General features: G+C 50.9%; 1 protein-coding gene across 3 annotated transcripts; it reads right to left on the reverse strand.

The window, feature by feature from the left end:
- Positions 1–1146: 1146 nt before the first annotated feature.
- On the reverse strand, positions 1147–6134 carry TSPO2 (translocator protein 2). Of its 3 annotated transcripts, XM_042833658.1 has the most exons (5): positions 6018–6134; positions 5290–5532; positions 4389–4601; positions 3589–3727; positions 1147–2555 (listed from the first exon to the last, which is right to left on the reverse strand). In XM_042833658.1, the coding sequence occupies exons 3-5, from the start codon at positions 4559–4561 to the stop codon at positions 2373–2375; spliced, it is 495 nt and encodes a 164-aa protein (XP_042689592.1). In that variant the 5' UTR covers positions 4562–4601; positions 5290–5532; positions 6018–6134; the 3' UTR covers positions 1147–2372. The 3 variants fall into 3 exon arrangements, with proteins under 3 accessions (XP_042689592.1, XP_042689593.1, XP_042689591.1); XM_042833659.1 differs by lacking the exon at positions 5290–5532 and having other exon boundaries at positions 4389–4592; XM_042833657.1 differs by lacking the exon at positions 5290–5532.
- Positions 6135–13036: the final 6902 nt, after the last annotated feature.

A 13036-nucleotide genomic window follows, 5' to 3' on the forward strand; every position in this document is an offset into this window, starting at 1 on the left:
TGCATTACACATGGGAGCACTTGCTGGCTTTGCTGCCTGCAAGAAACTGCAAGCATCAGAGAAGCTACTGGTGCATTATAGGTGGACTGGAAGGGAGAACTGCAATAAAGAAGCCAGCGGTGAAAATAGGGAGGGCAAATATGAATATTCATAAAAGTCAATCCTATTTAATTCAAGGTATTACTTTACCTTAACAGGAAATAAAAATTAGGGAGAAGGGAAAAGGGGGGGAATTCTGAAGAGTGTCCAAATAGGTGTCCAGGTATGGAATTTGGACGTGTTATTAAGCATTGCAGTTTTGTGCCGATTCAAGAGCAATTCACCAGCTTACACGTAATTTAAGTGATGTTCCTCCTCTCTGCAGAGGCCGGAGCGCTGCGAGGACTTGCCTTATCCTTCCTGCTGCGCTAGATGGCTCTGCTCTGCTCCTCGAGGCTGCTCCGTGCTAACCAGGAGAGCAGAGGTGCTCAGATGCCCCCAATCGTTCCTAACTCCACCGAATTGAATCTCCAGCCCAGATATTACTTTCTTTTTAGGGAGAAATAATGTATGTCCTCCTGTCCTTTGCTGTAAATAAGATGAGTAGCATGCAGTTAGATAAAGCCCAGAAGCATATGGTATTGTTTTACTTGTTTGTTTGTTTGTAACTGGCTTATGATCTTTCTGCTGCTGCTTGCTGTGTGCTTTATGGCCCTACTTTAGCTGACAATCACATCTGCTCAGTGCCCTGCTCTCACGCAGCTTTTACTCCAGAGATGACAGCAGAACGCTCGCAGCAGCCCTGAATGAAGGTGTCCTTCAGCTGCAATGGAGGAAATGGATGGGATCAAATTGACAGAGCAAGATCCGTGGCCAGATTTCCAAAAAGCAGCACAAATGTTGTCTGTGCTCAGCTGCTGCTGTTTGTTTCTCTTGGGCTTATCTTCCTGCCATGCTGAGCACCCAGCTCTTCCACTTGCAGTTGTTGGGCACAAGAACATTCAGCCCATTTGCCCTTAAAACACGCTCAGGAATGAGGCCGCCTTCAGCTCTGCTGCTGATCCCTTCTTTTGAGGGCCTGGGCGCAGCCTATGGACTCCTGGGGATGGGATCCTTTGAGTTTTTCAGATCCCTTTTGCAAACCTAATGCCAAACTGGTGAAACAAGTTAAAATAAACTTGTGTTTATTTATTCTCCATTTTAGTGCAAGCAAACACGATTTATTTTACATTCCCAAACCTTTGCAAATAAACCCACACACCTGAACCTACAGACAGCTGCCAGAAAGAAGATTCCCTTTTCTTTTCTTCCCATAAATTATTTCTATTGATTGAAAAAATAGTAGTAAATATTTTGTGTAGAACACAACATTTTTGAGGTTCAGATTGAAGATCAGTGCAAGAGCCAGAATAAAGGATGGACAAGGGCTTGTTCGTTCTCCTTTCATGCCTGGCTCTGTGGCATGGCTTGGTGCTGTTTCTCTAGGGATGCTCTTATTTTAGCCTTTCCTGAGCAATAATATTCAGGGAATGGAAATTCTGTGAGATGAGATACCTGTAATTACACCTTTCAGAGCGCTGTCAGCAAGTTTTTACATTTTAAAGAAAAATCTTGTGTTTCTGTACTTGAACAAACCAACATTTTAAGGGCTTTCTGTCTGTTTTTGTGTCCTCTCACCCACCCAAGGCATTGATGTCAGCCTTTCGGTAAGGAATAGCACACAGAGGTGGAATAGAGGTATTTTCTCTTGGGACAAGCACTTGCATTCTAATCATTGCTTCTTTATCTTGGAGCAACACACTCAGCAATGCAGTGCTCCACAAATAGAAGTCAAAGTGCCCAGTTTCTTTCTGCAGCAGAGCAAGGCAGATTACTGCCTGCTCAAGAGCTGATATATAAGAAGTTAATGGTATAAAGCACAAACCAGGTGACACTTGAAAATGAAGCAACAGCAAGAATAACAAAAATACAGGCTCTTAAAAATGGGTGTGCATCAGTGGAGGGCATTTTTATTTGGTCCAGAAGAGATGGGATTTACCACGTGTGAACAGTTTCAGTTTTGAGGGAATGGTAGCAGGACAGAAGGAGGCCCTGGGCTGCTACCCTGAACTTCACTGGTATCATGAGATCCTAATTTGGCTCGTGCAGTTTGGCCTGATAGCAGTAAGATCTCCGTACTGCTGCAGCCCCAAAACCTCAGCAGTGTTGGAAAGAAAGTTCCCAAAGCTGCACGACTGCTGTGCAAAAGCACACAGGTGTCTGTGGACACCTCTCCCTTGCACAACCACGATGAAGATGGGAAGAGGAGGTGTGTTCTGCCTATCCAAAAGTAAACCCCAGAAATTATCAGATCTTGGCGCAGTTTCACAAACGCCTTCATTTCGCTCCTGCTCTTATTCGCTCTTTCCTGTCTTTTGCTCAGGGTTGTCCTTCCAGATACGGATGGTCAGGCAGGTTGCCATGGCCAGCCAGCCCAGGTAGGGCAGCATCAGCAGCGCTGCCACCTTGTTGATGCGGTACCAGGAGCACACGGTGCCGATGGCCAGGCTGTCCAAGCACAGGATGTCGATCAGCGCCTGCAGAGCAGACAGAAGAAAATTATTGTTGTTCTTCCTCTTGGGAACATACAGCAAGACGAAAAACCCTCCTGCTGCAGGTCATCACAGGATGGCCCGGGTTGGGATGGACCTCAAGGATCGTGAAGCTCCAACCCCCTGCCACATGCAGGGCCACCAACCTCCCCATTTCATAGCAGCCCAGGCTGCCCAGGGCCCCATCCAACCCGGCCTTGAACACCTCCAGGGATGGACGGGGCATCACAGCCGTGGAGGTTGGGAGTAGGAATAGAAACCAGGGAGACTTCACGCTGAGGATTCAGCTGGGCTGATCGTGAGCCCTAAGACCTCGGCTCTGGACTCAAATGAGTGAGACCAAACCAGGAGTGAGAGCAGTGCCGTTGTTTTGTTTGTTATCAGGTTTCACAGATTAATACACTGCTCAGTGGCCCTTCTACTGATAATGCCTATGTGGGTGCATCAGAAACATGCTCATCAGTACCAATGGCTGCTATCAATTTCTAAATGTACATTTCATCAACAGGGTGACAAAGCTGAGATGGAAACATGCCAATCTGTGCCTCTGATGTTCAGATAAATGCTTCTTGAGTCCAGCATGTGCCCAGCTCTGCCACGCTGCCATACCTTCACGCATACCCTCCTAAAGGCTCTGCTATGCACACTGTGTTGTGTTGTACTGCTCGATAAGCACAGCTACTGTTCCCTCCCCCAGGGATGCTGCTTTGCTGCTTGCTTGGGCAGGGTGTGTCTCTCAGAAGGACTTATCTGCCACCCCGAGTCCTTAACAGGGAGATGCAACAGCTGGGCTATTGACTTTTGAATCTCCCGCCCTGCTCTGGTAGGATCCGCTATCAGAGGGACAGGAGCAGGGTGAGGAGTGGAGGGGGCTGATACCATTGCCTAGAGCCAGGTGCAGCATTAATTATAACAGAACAAAAACTCTTCCTGCAGCTTTCTTTACAGTTGCGTAATTCTAGGTAGAAACTCTCCAAAGAGGCCCAAAACACCCAGCAGGGTGTCCAGGGTACATTACCATCTTCAGGTTACGAGCACCAAAGAAGAAGGGAGGCCAAGCCCAGTTCAAGGCCAGCTGAGCCCCATAGAGGCCAAGTGGGATGATAGCTTTGCTGCTGCAGCCACCCAGGTCATTCCAGATCAGGTAGGAGGCATAGCTGTGAAGAGGGAAACTCGTCAGTGCTTTGCTGTCCCACAGTGAGTAAATCCATCATGTAGACAAACTCCTCACACAAGATTTGCAGCAGAGGTTTGCACGACTGCTGTATCTGCACAGCTGCTGCTTCTGCACCCCTTGCTGCTCTCAGTCCTCTCATCTCCCACACCTGCGTGGCTCACAGGATTTCCCCAGAGCAGCAGTTGTTATTGGTGTCCTATCACAGTGCTGAGGGTGGGCTGTGCGCAGCCTGAAGCACAGCCTGGAGCAAAAGCTGAGGAGCTCAGCTCAGAAGGCAGCTCAGCTTCATAGAATCACAGAATGGCCTGGGTTGAAAAGGACCACAACGATCATCTCCTTTCAACCCCCTGCTGTGTGCAGGTCACCAACCAGCAGCCCAGGCTGCCCAGAGCCACATCCAGCCTGGCCTCGAATGCCTGCAGGGATGGGGCATCCACAGCCTCCTGGGGAACCTGGTGCAGCCTGGGCACGTACAGACCCCAGCGTGAGTGCAAGGCTAACAGCTGGGAATTCCCATTGCTGGGAATCAGCATACCTGCCCTGCCCTGCTGACCCAGAAAAGGAGTATTAAGGCAAACTGAAGAGTTTGCAATATTGCACCTGAAGAAGCGTGATGAGCTGGGGGGCCGTGCAGCACTCACCCCATTCCGGTGTACAGGATGGTCCAAGCAACGGGGAACATTTTGCGGGGTGGGCACCATGAGGGCTTTTTCAGCTTCTCGTACCAAACAGGAGTTTCTTTCCTATTGATGAACCAGCCGAGGAAACCCCCGACGTGCGGCAGGACTGTAAAACCTACGGTGTAAGCCCACATCCTCCCCTGGCGACGTGCAGTGCTCTTTTGCCTATTGCAGCTTAAAAACAGCAATTGATCATCAGTTTGGAAATCGCTTTTTCTTGCTTTGATCTTTTCCGCTCGTTGCCCACACCCCGCTTTAGTGGGTAAGTGTTTAATTTGTATTCAGCATTGCTACTGACTTCCCTCTGCCCAGGCTGTGAAGTAGGGGTAATTATTTCTGCCGTGGTTACATTTTCCCCTTGATCTGCCGAGTAAAGTGGCTCCCACATTATTTTCTGGGCTCTTACAAGCTCTGTGTGGCAGGGTTCACCTGAGGTGCTTATATTCTTAGCAGACAAGGCTTCAGTTACTTTTATCATTCCTCCTCTGAATGCTGAAGTCAGACAGCGCACAACTGTGTGTGCTCACAGAGCCTACACGTCTCAGCAGAGCTGTTATCTCTCCTCTGCATGCCATTCTGAATATGAAAACCCAGACAGATCATGCCTAGAAAACCCCATCCATTCTGACTTCATCTCACTTTTTGCCATGGATTTGTATTTTAATTGAGGTCTGCAACAAGACAGTGTCCTAACAGTAAATTAAATTCTCAATGAACCTCTTTTAATCCTCCCTGCAGCCCTAGCAGACAGAAGCAGAATTCTTGCCTCCATTAACAGGTAAGCTGAGGCACAGGTTTCTTAGTTTGCTCACAGTCTAACCACAGCCTGTTTGCATGAAAGGAACATATATTTAACAATTACCTTTCCAACACAAAACAGCTCTGGGAAGGATGGCATCCAGCATTTCATTCCCCTGCTGTTATCCTCAGGAGGGCTGTGAACCCGACAGCCTCGTGCCCTTCCTCCATCTGTCTGTGTTCGCCTTCACTTTGCTCCATTAAGGAACTGAAGCTGAATTAGCATTCATTGGAGATAAAGGATTCTCCAGGAGCACAGCAGCTCGGTGCTGTCAGCAGAAGCACGTAATGCACCTGAGCAGATGCACTGGGGGAGATTGCTTTTAGCAGTGCAAGGAGAGAGAAGGAGGCACACAAACAGCCCTGGTGCTCAGAACACAGGTAGGGGATGCAGGGAGCAGAAGGGCAGGACCGATCTGCTCATCTGTGCAGCATTCTAACTCACAACCAAGGCTTTGCTATTGCCTGTGCTAATGGTTATTATTATCATCATCACGCTGCAGAGCTTTCCTCTTTAGAAGCTCACATCAGCCAGTCTGTATGTCAATAAGGAACAAATGCCCCCGACGCCGTCTGCCACCAACAATTCCTTCACCAGACAATTTATAGCACTATTAATGTGTCTCTGGAGGGAGAGAACCGAGCAGGCAGAAGCAAGCTGTCGCTCCTGCTTTGGGAGTGTAAACCAGCACCAGCCAGGCTGCCCGACACGCTGCAGAAGGGCTGCGGGCAGCACGGCGTTGCTTGGATATCTCAGTTTGCCTCCGTGGGGCTTGAGCCGTAAAGCCTTACCGTCTCTCACCGCCCGTCTGTGCCGTGCGAAGGAGAAAGGTCGGGCATCCGAGGCCAGCTTCTGCCTGCGCTGCTGCTGCTGTGCGAGGAGGGGAACGGCCGTTGAGTTTTGCCCAAATAGCAGAGAAAAGGGGTGTGTGCGCATCGCTGCGTGGGTCAGATTACACAGAGCCCAGAGGGGCCCTGCGTGCACCGCCTGGCCCTGGGCTGACGCTGCAACGATGCTCGGGGTGATGTGTGGGTAGAGCACGGTGCCAAGGCGTAAGGCGTGCGGTGCTGGTGAGCTGCGTGAGAGACACGGATGAGGATCAGGCCTGGGGTAGCATGAAGTCTGGGGGTGCTGCAGGGATATGAGCTACACCGATGTGTTTCAACTGGGGATCTCAGGTTGGGCTCCTGTGGGCAGGAGGAGCTGCTGTGCCTGCAGGGAACCTCTGCCCTTGCCACTGCTGGGTGCTGCTGCACAGCTCGCTGGTCACCCTTGGGCTGAAAGTCACCGAGAAACACTTGGATCTGAAATAAAGATGTGAGAGGAGCATGTTAAATGGAAAAGGAAAAAGCTGGAAATCAATTTCCATTAGTAAGCTGTCTGCGAGAGATGGGGAATTAAACACTAATTTACTTCAGTTATGGGTCATTACCTGAATTCCATGGCCGGGAGCAGCATTGCTGGTTCCTGGCAGAATGCAGTATTACTGCTGTAACAGAACCACCGAGAGCTGCTGTTTTATTGGGCTCCAAAGAGAATTTTTTAGGGGGAGGGAAGGAGAAAAGACAAAAAAAACCAACAACCCACATGGTAGGGGGGTAGATTTTCAGCCAGCATAAATCAACCCGGTGCTATTGAGACAGTGTTTGTGCAGCATCATTACTGCTCTGAAAGAACAGATGCAACACGCGTTCATCAAGCAGAAGTCTGCTGCACATCCCAACAGGCTGCTGCTACTTCATGTGGGAGCTCAGGCCATGCTGCAAGGCAGGTGTGCCACAGCACAGCCCTGAGCAGCTCCAGTCCTCCCAGTGCTCCCAGTGCTCCCAGTGCTCCCAGTGCTGGTGTGAGGTGGTGACAGCGCAGTCACAGCAAACGCTGGAGCAGTTGGTAGCTGGAAGCGTCTCCTTCCCTGGACTGGAGCACGGATCTCCATTGCCTTTCTGCTTGGCACAAGGCAGTGGAATCCCCTGGTTATTTTGGAGTATATTATGCTGAAAGCATTATTAAAAGCTAGGCGTCAAATCATGAAGGTCTTGGTAATTTGTGAGGTTGGGGGATGATAGGTTATGACAGTAGAAGAGCAAATGCAAAGAGGGAAAATATAGCCCTGTGAGTGATGTATCAGCCTTACCTGAGCTTCAGAGCAAAGAAGAAGGTAATGGTAATGAACAGATTTGCCCTGAATCATAGCAGACTGGCTCATGGCAGAGATGTCACAGCCTGGGGTGGGGGTACCACTGCTCTGGGCTTCTAAACAGTGTCTGCTATGGAGTGAATCAGCTGATGAAGTCAATGGTTTCAGATCATAGAATGGCCTGGGTTGCAAAGGAGCACAGTGCTCATCCAGCTCCAACCCACTGCTGTGTGCAGGTCACCAACCAGCAGCCCAGGCTGCCCAGAGCCACATCCAGCCTGGCCTTGAATGCCTGCAGGCACGGGGCATCCACAGCCTCCTTGGGCAACATGGTACAGCCTGGGCACACACAGACCCCAGCATGAGTGCACAGCACTGCAGGAGGAACAAGCCTGGCTGTGAACTGGGCAGCCTTCCTTCCTTTGGCACAGAAGAGTTTCTCTTTTCTTACCCAGATTTACGTCCCAATAATTCTGCTTTGAGTCACATTACCTCATCCTGTATTACTGTAAAATTACCTCTTAGTAAAATCATTGCTATATTACATCTCGCTATGCTTCTGTATATTAAAGTAATATTATTATTGGATTTTAGATCACTGTTGTATCACTGCAATATGTTTTCATGAGAGAGGGGACATAGGAGAGCAGAGTTACACAACCATATTTGTTTTCCTCTTCTTAGCAACCTTCTCACGTTGTCCCAAGAGGTTTCCATTCCACGCAAGATTAATTGCTCAAATACAAAAGCCCCGTTAACCTGAATATATTATCAAAAAGCAGCATATTTCAATCTGCCCTAGTTTTGAAAATAGAGATGCCAGGTCAGCTCCTGGCATAAATCTGCAATGCTCCACCAGGTCGGCGGAGCTCCTCTGATTTACACCAGCAATAAAGCCAGGCTGCTGTGTCTGCTGTGCTGAGACTGAGAGCTGCTGTGAGGACGGAGTGGGGCAGGGACATCTGTGACAATTGCCACACTGTGAACAGCTCAGAGCTGCTGGCTCTGGCACTGCAGAGTAAAACATGGGAGTTGGAACGTGATGATGCTCGAGGTCCCTGCCAGCCCAAGCCACTCTCTGATTCTGTGCCCGTTTGTACATTGAAATGATATTCTATTAAAAATAGCAGCGGTAACAGCGATAATCCACTAGTTTTCTTAGCATGAAGCATGAAAACGTGGTTTTCAGCGTGCCATAAAGCACTGTGTGCCCACGGGCACTGCCTGCTCCTGGTGCCTGCCCACAGCTCATCCTGGGAGCCGCTTTGTGCAGTGTAAAACCCAATGGCTCTCAGCTTGTGGGCCAGAAGGCCGGAGCGAGTTCCAGGGTAAGTTCTCCATGGTGGGGGGCTCAGCACTGCTCACCCATCAGCAGTGGTGGCAGTGAACTGCGGGACGGGGCTGCATCACAGCGATAACCCCGGGGGAACGGCTCTGCCTTATCTGCGTGCAGAAGCTGCACCCGGCAGTCAAAAAAGCAAACGCAGCTCAGCCCCCGTCTGTTTTACGAGGAGCTTAACGTGGGGATAGGCACAGGACTGCAAGCAATTAAGCTATGCAGCTTAACAAATTAGCGCGCTCTAGCTGAGCCTTGTTAATTAACCACGTGCCGCAGGCCGAGCCCAGCACCAATGCGACGTGCAGCGTCCTGCCTTCACCTCCCTGAGCTGCCATTCCTGCTCGGCAGAGCAGAGACCTGCACAGCTCAGCCCCAGACCCCTGGAGCCACCCTGATGCGTGCGGGAGGGATGGGGTGCAGACCCCCAGCCTCAAGAATAAAGCCGCAGGAATCTGCAGCAAAGTCACTGCAGGCTGCTGTGTGGTGCTGGGTTAGCAGCTCCCAAACTCAGCTGCTTCCTTCTGTCTCGCTAAGCCACGATCTCAGCCCTGGGATTAGCATCAGGTCACGGATATTGGGTTTGAAGCCCATCCAGAGGGTTTTGTAACGCCCCAGAAATGCACTTTGACACCCATCTCAAGGTCCTTCCTACACGTGGGGTTAATTGAGAAAACCTACTGCAGTTGGGAGCAATGCTCTCACTTAAATCAAATTCAGCTCCAGGTGCTGCTGTGCCCCTGAGAAGTTTGGGGAGGGGGTTTCCTTGTGGGACCTTCCTGAGGGCTGGGAGCAGCAGCAGCGAGCTGGGGGAGGGCAGCAGCAGCCCGGCGGGCCAGAAACACCAACCCAGGGGCAGCGTCTGCTGAGCTGCTGGGGGCATTAATCAGCCTGCAGAGTGTTTATTGCTGGCGGTTATGCATGAAGAGGAAGGGCAACAGCTGCCTGGAATTTTCAGTTGAAGCCATTTTCCATCCTGATTTATTAATTCGAGGCTTCCACATGACCTGGGAAGAAGCGCTGCCTCTAAATCTGCATTTATTGGCTTTGTGGTTTTGTTTTTCTTTTTTCACTTAAGGCCAAGATCCAGCTGGCTGAGTCATTGCATCCAAGCATCTCTTGTTTTAACAGAAATGCCATTTCCAGCCAGAAAACTTCAGCAACTGCTTCTTCTTGATCAAAATGATTTGGCTGAGCGTTATGAACCCGTCAACATGCATCCAAACAGTGAGAAGACTTTTGTTTGGGAGAACAACTGCTTTATTCTCTTTATTACTTCGGTCTTTCACAGAAATAGAAAGAGAAAAGGTGAAAGAACACAGAGACCCCAGGGAACTCATAGCAAAGGGAAAAGAGAGAGACGGATTCTGCAGCAAGTAAAGAAAGAGAAAACTTTGCTAAGAAAGAGAAATCAAAACATTTGGGAGATAGGAGAGATGGCAGCTGGAGAGTGGGAGAAAGGCAGAACTTCTCCTGAGTCGCTCCTCTGATGGCTTTTCAGTGGCTTCCTGAGCAGCTGGAGCATTTCTTCCCTTGCATGATGGCCCCTACCAACCTGCAGCATCAGCTGTGGTTATCCCAGGCAGCAGTGAGGTGCCAGCTGGGCTGGGATGGAGCGCAGTGCTTTGGCTGGGGGCAATGCTCCGTGTGTGCCACAGAACCACAGAATGGATGAGCAGCACGGAGCCAATGGAGATCACCAGCACCCGATCATCTCTGCAGCCCCTCCGCAGCAGCTCCACGTCTGCCCTTTATTGGGGAGCCCAGGGCAGAGCAGAGGGGAGCAGCGCCTCCTCACCCTGCGGGCTGCGCTCTGTGCCGTGTGCCCCAAGGAACCACCAGGGCAGCCGATGGCTCGTGGTCGCCCCGCTGGCCACCAGGACGCCCAGGTCCTTCTCTGCAGAGCTCCTTTCCAGCAGCTCAGCCCCGTACCTGCACTGATATGTGAGGCTGTTCCTCCCCAGGTGTGTAACTCTTGCAAGATGATTGCAAAGAAGAGGAGTTTATCAGTGTCTTGTGCTGCTCACGTGCTCTGCACAGCTCAAAGGCGGTTATCTGGGCCAGCAGGCTCTGTCCTTTCTCAGCTTTCTGACCTCAGTCTCCCTTTGGCAATAACTAAGCCCACCAACCCCTCTGGTGTAAATCCCCCCAGCCAAGTGCAGTCAGCTCACATGCCAGGGTCCTTCCCCTGACCATCTGGGAGGCCAGAATGATGCAGAGAGGTTTGAGCAAACGTATGAATGTTTTAGGGTAGAGAGAGCTTTGAATTTGGAAAGCGACCTGTATGAACACAGTGCTGTGGTATGCTCTCCTCCAATGACTGGAATAGGTAAAAACTGAAATCACTGCTCCCTTTGTGCTGAACCGGTTCTTCTAACTTTGACAGAAGAGGTTCCTCCTTTTGCAGCAGATATCCATCCCAGAGAGCTGAGTTCCTGCAGAATCCCCATGACGACGAGGGTCTCAGTGGTGTATCACAGATGTGAAGTCACCCTGCCAGATTTCCAGCTCTGTGCCTGCAAGCACAAGCAGAGCAGAGCACATCCGTGCCAGAACCATCCCAGCTGCTGGAGTGGTCCCACCTCTGCCCTGCCATCAGCGCTGCCATGCTCTCGAGCTGTCCTCACTTCAGGTCACCCACTGGGAAAGTTGGGAGGATATGAGAACAAGGAGTGAGCATGAGAAGAGCCCAGCTCTCTTGCTGCCAATTGATAGCATGAAAAAATAGATACTGGCTTAGCAGTTTGCACTGCTGCTGTCAGAGCTGCCTGTGCCAGTTCTGCTCAATCACAGCATTTTGGTGCATCGCCTGCTCTCATTCCAGCTGGGAGCTCCAAGCTGCTTCCTTCCCTCTGTGTGCAATGCCAGAGATGGGTGATGAACCAACACAGGAGGTGAGCGGATGGGGACAAGGCCCAGGGAAGGAGGGCATCCCTGTCAGCACAGTGGCACAGCTCAGGGCCGCCCAGAGCCTGACCTGATTCTAGAGGCAAGGACTGCCTCAAATGCCAGATCTGGGTTTAGGTTGCCACCAGCGCTCAAATTCTGGTCAATTCTATTTGAATGGCCAAAGGCAAATACCTCAATAATATTGTGGCCTTATTATTTTTTTTTCTGCTAATTTAATTAGGAGCTTGATCCGGTTTTGGGGAAGGACACAAAGTGGATTATGGGAGCAGTTTGCTCTTTAATTGGGGTCATTTACCCTTTGTTAAAGTTTAACCTTTGCCTGCAGGGCAGCCAGGTCCTGCTGCGTGGCCGGGGATGCTCCAGCCCTGCTTGAATCCCACTGCAAAGCACCAAGCAGCAATTGTGTGACATGGCTATGTACAGAGAGCAAGAACTGGAGGGTAAATGTTTATTTACACTGCGATGCCTCACCTGCTGCTGGCTGGCTGCGCAGCGAGGCTGAGCCCTACTCCTTTTGCAGCGGTGCATGACCAAAGCCCTTGTCTCCTCCCTGTGCTCACATATGCATTCCCCAGGATTAATTCTGCAGAAATGAGCATGGCTGGGGCTCAGGCCCTGCAGCCCCTTCTGGTCCCATGTCCTCTTGGCGGACGTCCTGCCCCCGTCCCCAGCTCTCAGTGTAACTCACCACCGGTCAGAGGCACAGACTGCAAGGCCAGGCGTGCCAAGGGTAAAGGAACTGTCACTGCTCTGCCTGACGGACACTCATTCACAGCAATGTGGGATGGGGCAGAGCAGCGGATGGGAGCTGCTGAGCCTCTTGGATTCATTGCTAAGCCGGCTGGAAGATAACAGCCACGCTGCTCTGCCTGCTGACACAGCAAAGCCATCCCCATGCAGTGCTACAGCAGCCATGCATCCCATCACCACGAGCAGTGTGGTTTCTCCTCACAGCAGCAGCAGGCAGTGCTGTCTGCCAGTGCTCCCAGCACAGGGCAAGGGCAGCCCCTCTGTCCTGTTGGATGTTTCTGGCAGCAACACACGTCTCCTCTTTACTTGCTGGAGTGTGTTACAGACCTGTTGTAACTGAGAGCTGAGAACCCTGCCACCGTCCTCTGTAACAGATCTCTCTTTCGTGATTTCCAGCCCTCCTTGTTTCCTGAGGCGTGGACAGGTCCTAAATTTTGAGGCAGGACAAGAGCTGCTGATCAGACAACAGCATGCTGCACCCTGCATCCCTACAGCACCAGCTCTCAGGGATGGTAAAGCGGGATTCAGCAGCAGATCCTTCTTCCCTCGTGCTGGCAAAGCTGTGAGGAGGCAGCTTTGCTCTCCCTAAACCAATGGGGAAGCTGAGTATCTCATGCAGATCTGTGCAAGGGAACCTGCAATGCACCCACTGGTACCTCGAGCACCCAGCAAAGGAC

Source organism: Centrocercus urophasianus, unplaced genomic scaffold (genome assembly GCF_019232065.1).
Source record: "Centrocercus urophasianus isolate 14NV4802_14NV808 unplaced genomic scaffold, USGS_Curo_1.0 seq_42, whole genome shotgun sequence".
Classification (NCBI taxonomy): Eukaryota; Metazoa; Chordata; class Aves; order Galliformes; family Phasianidae; genus Centrocercus; species Centrocercus urophasianus.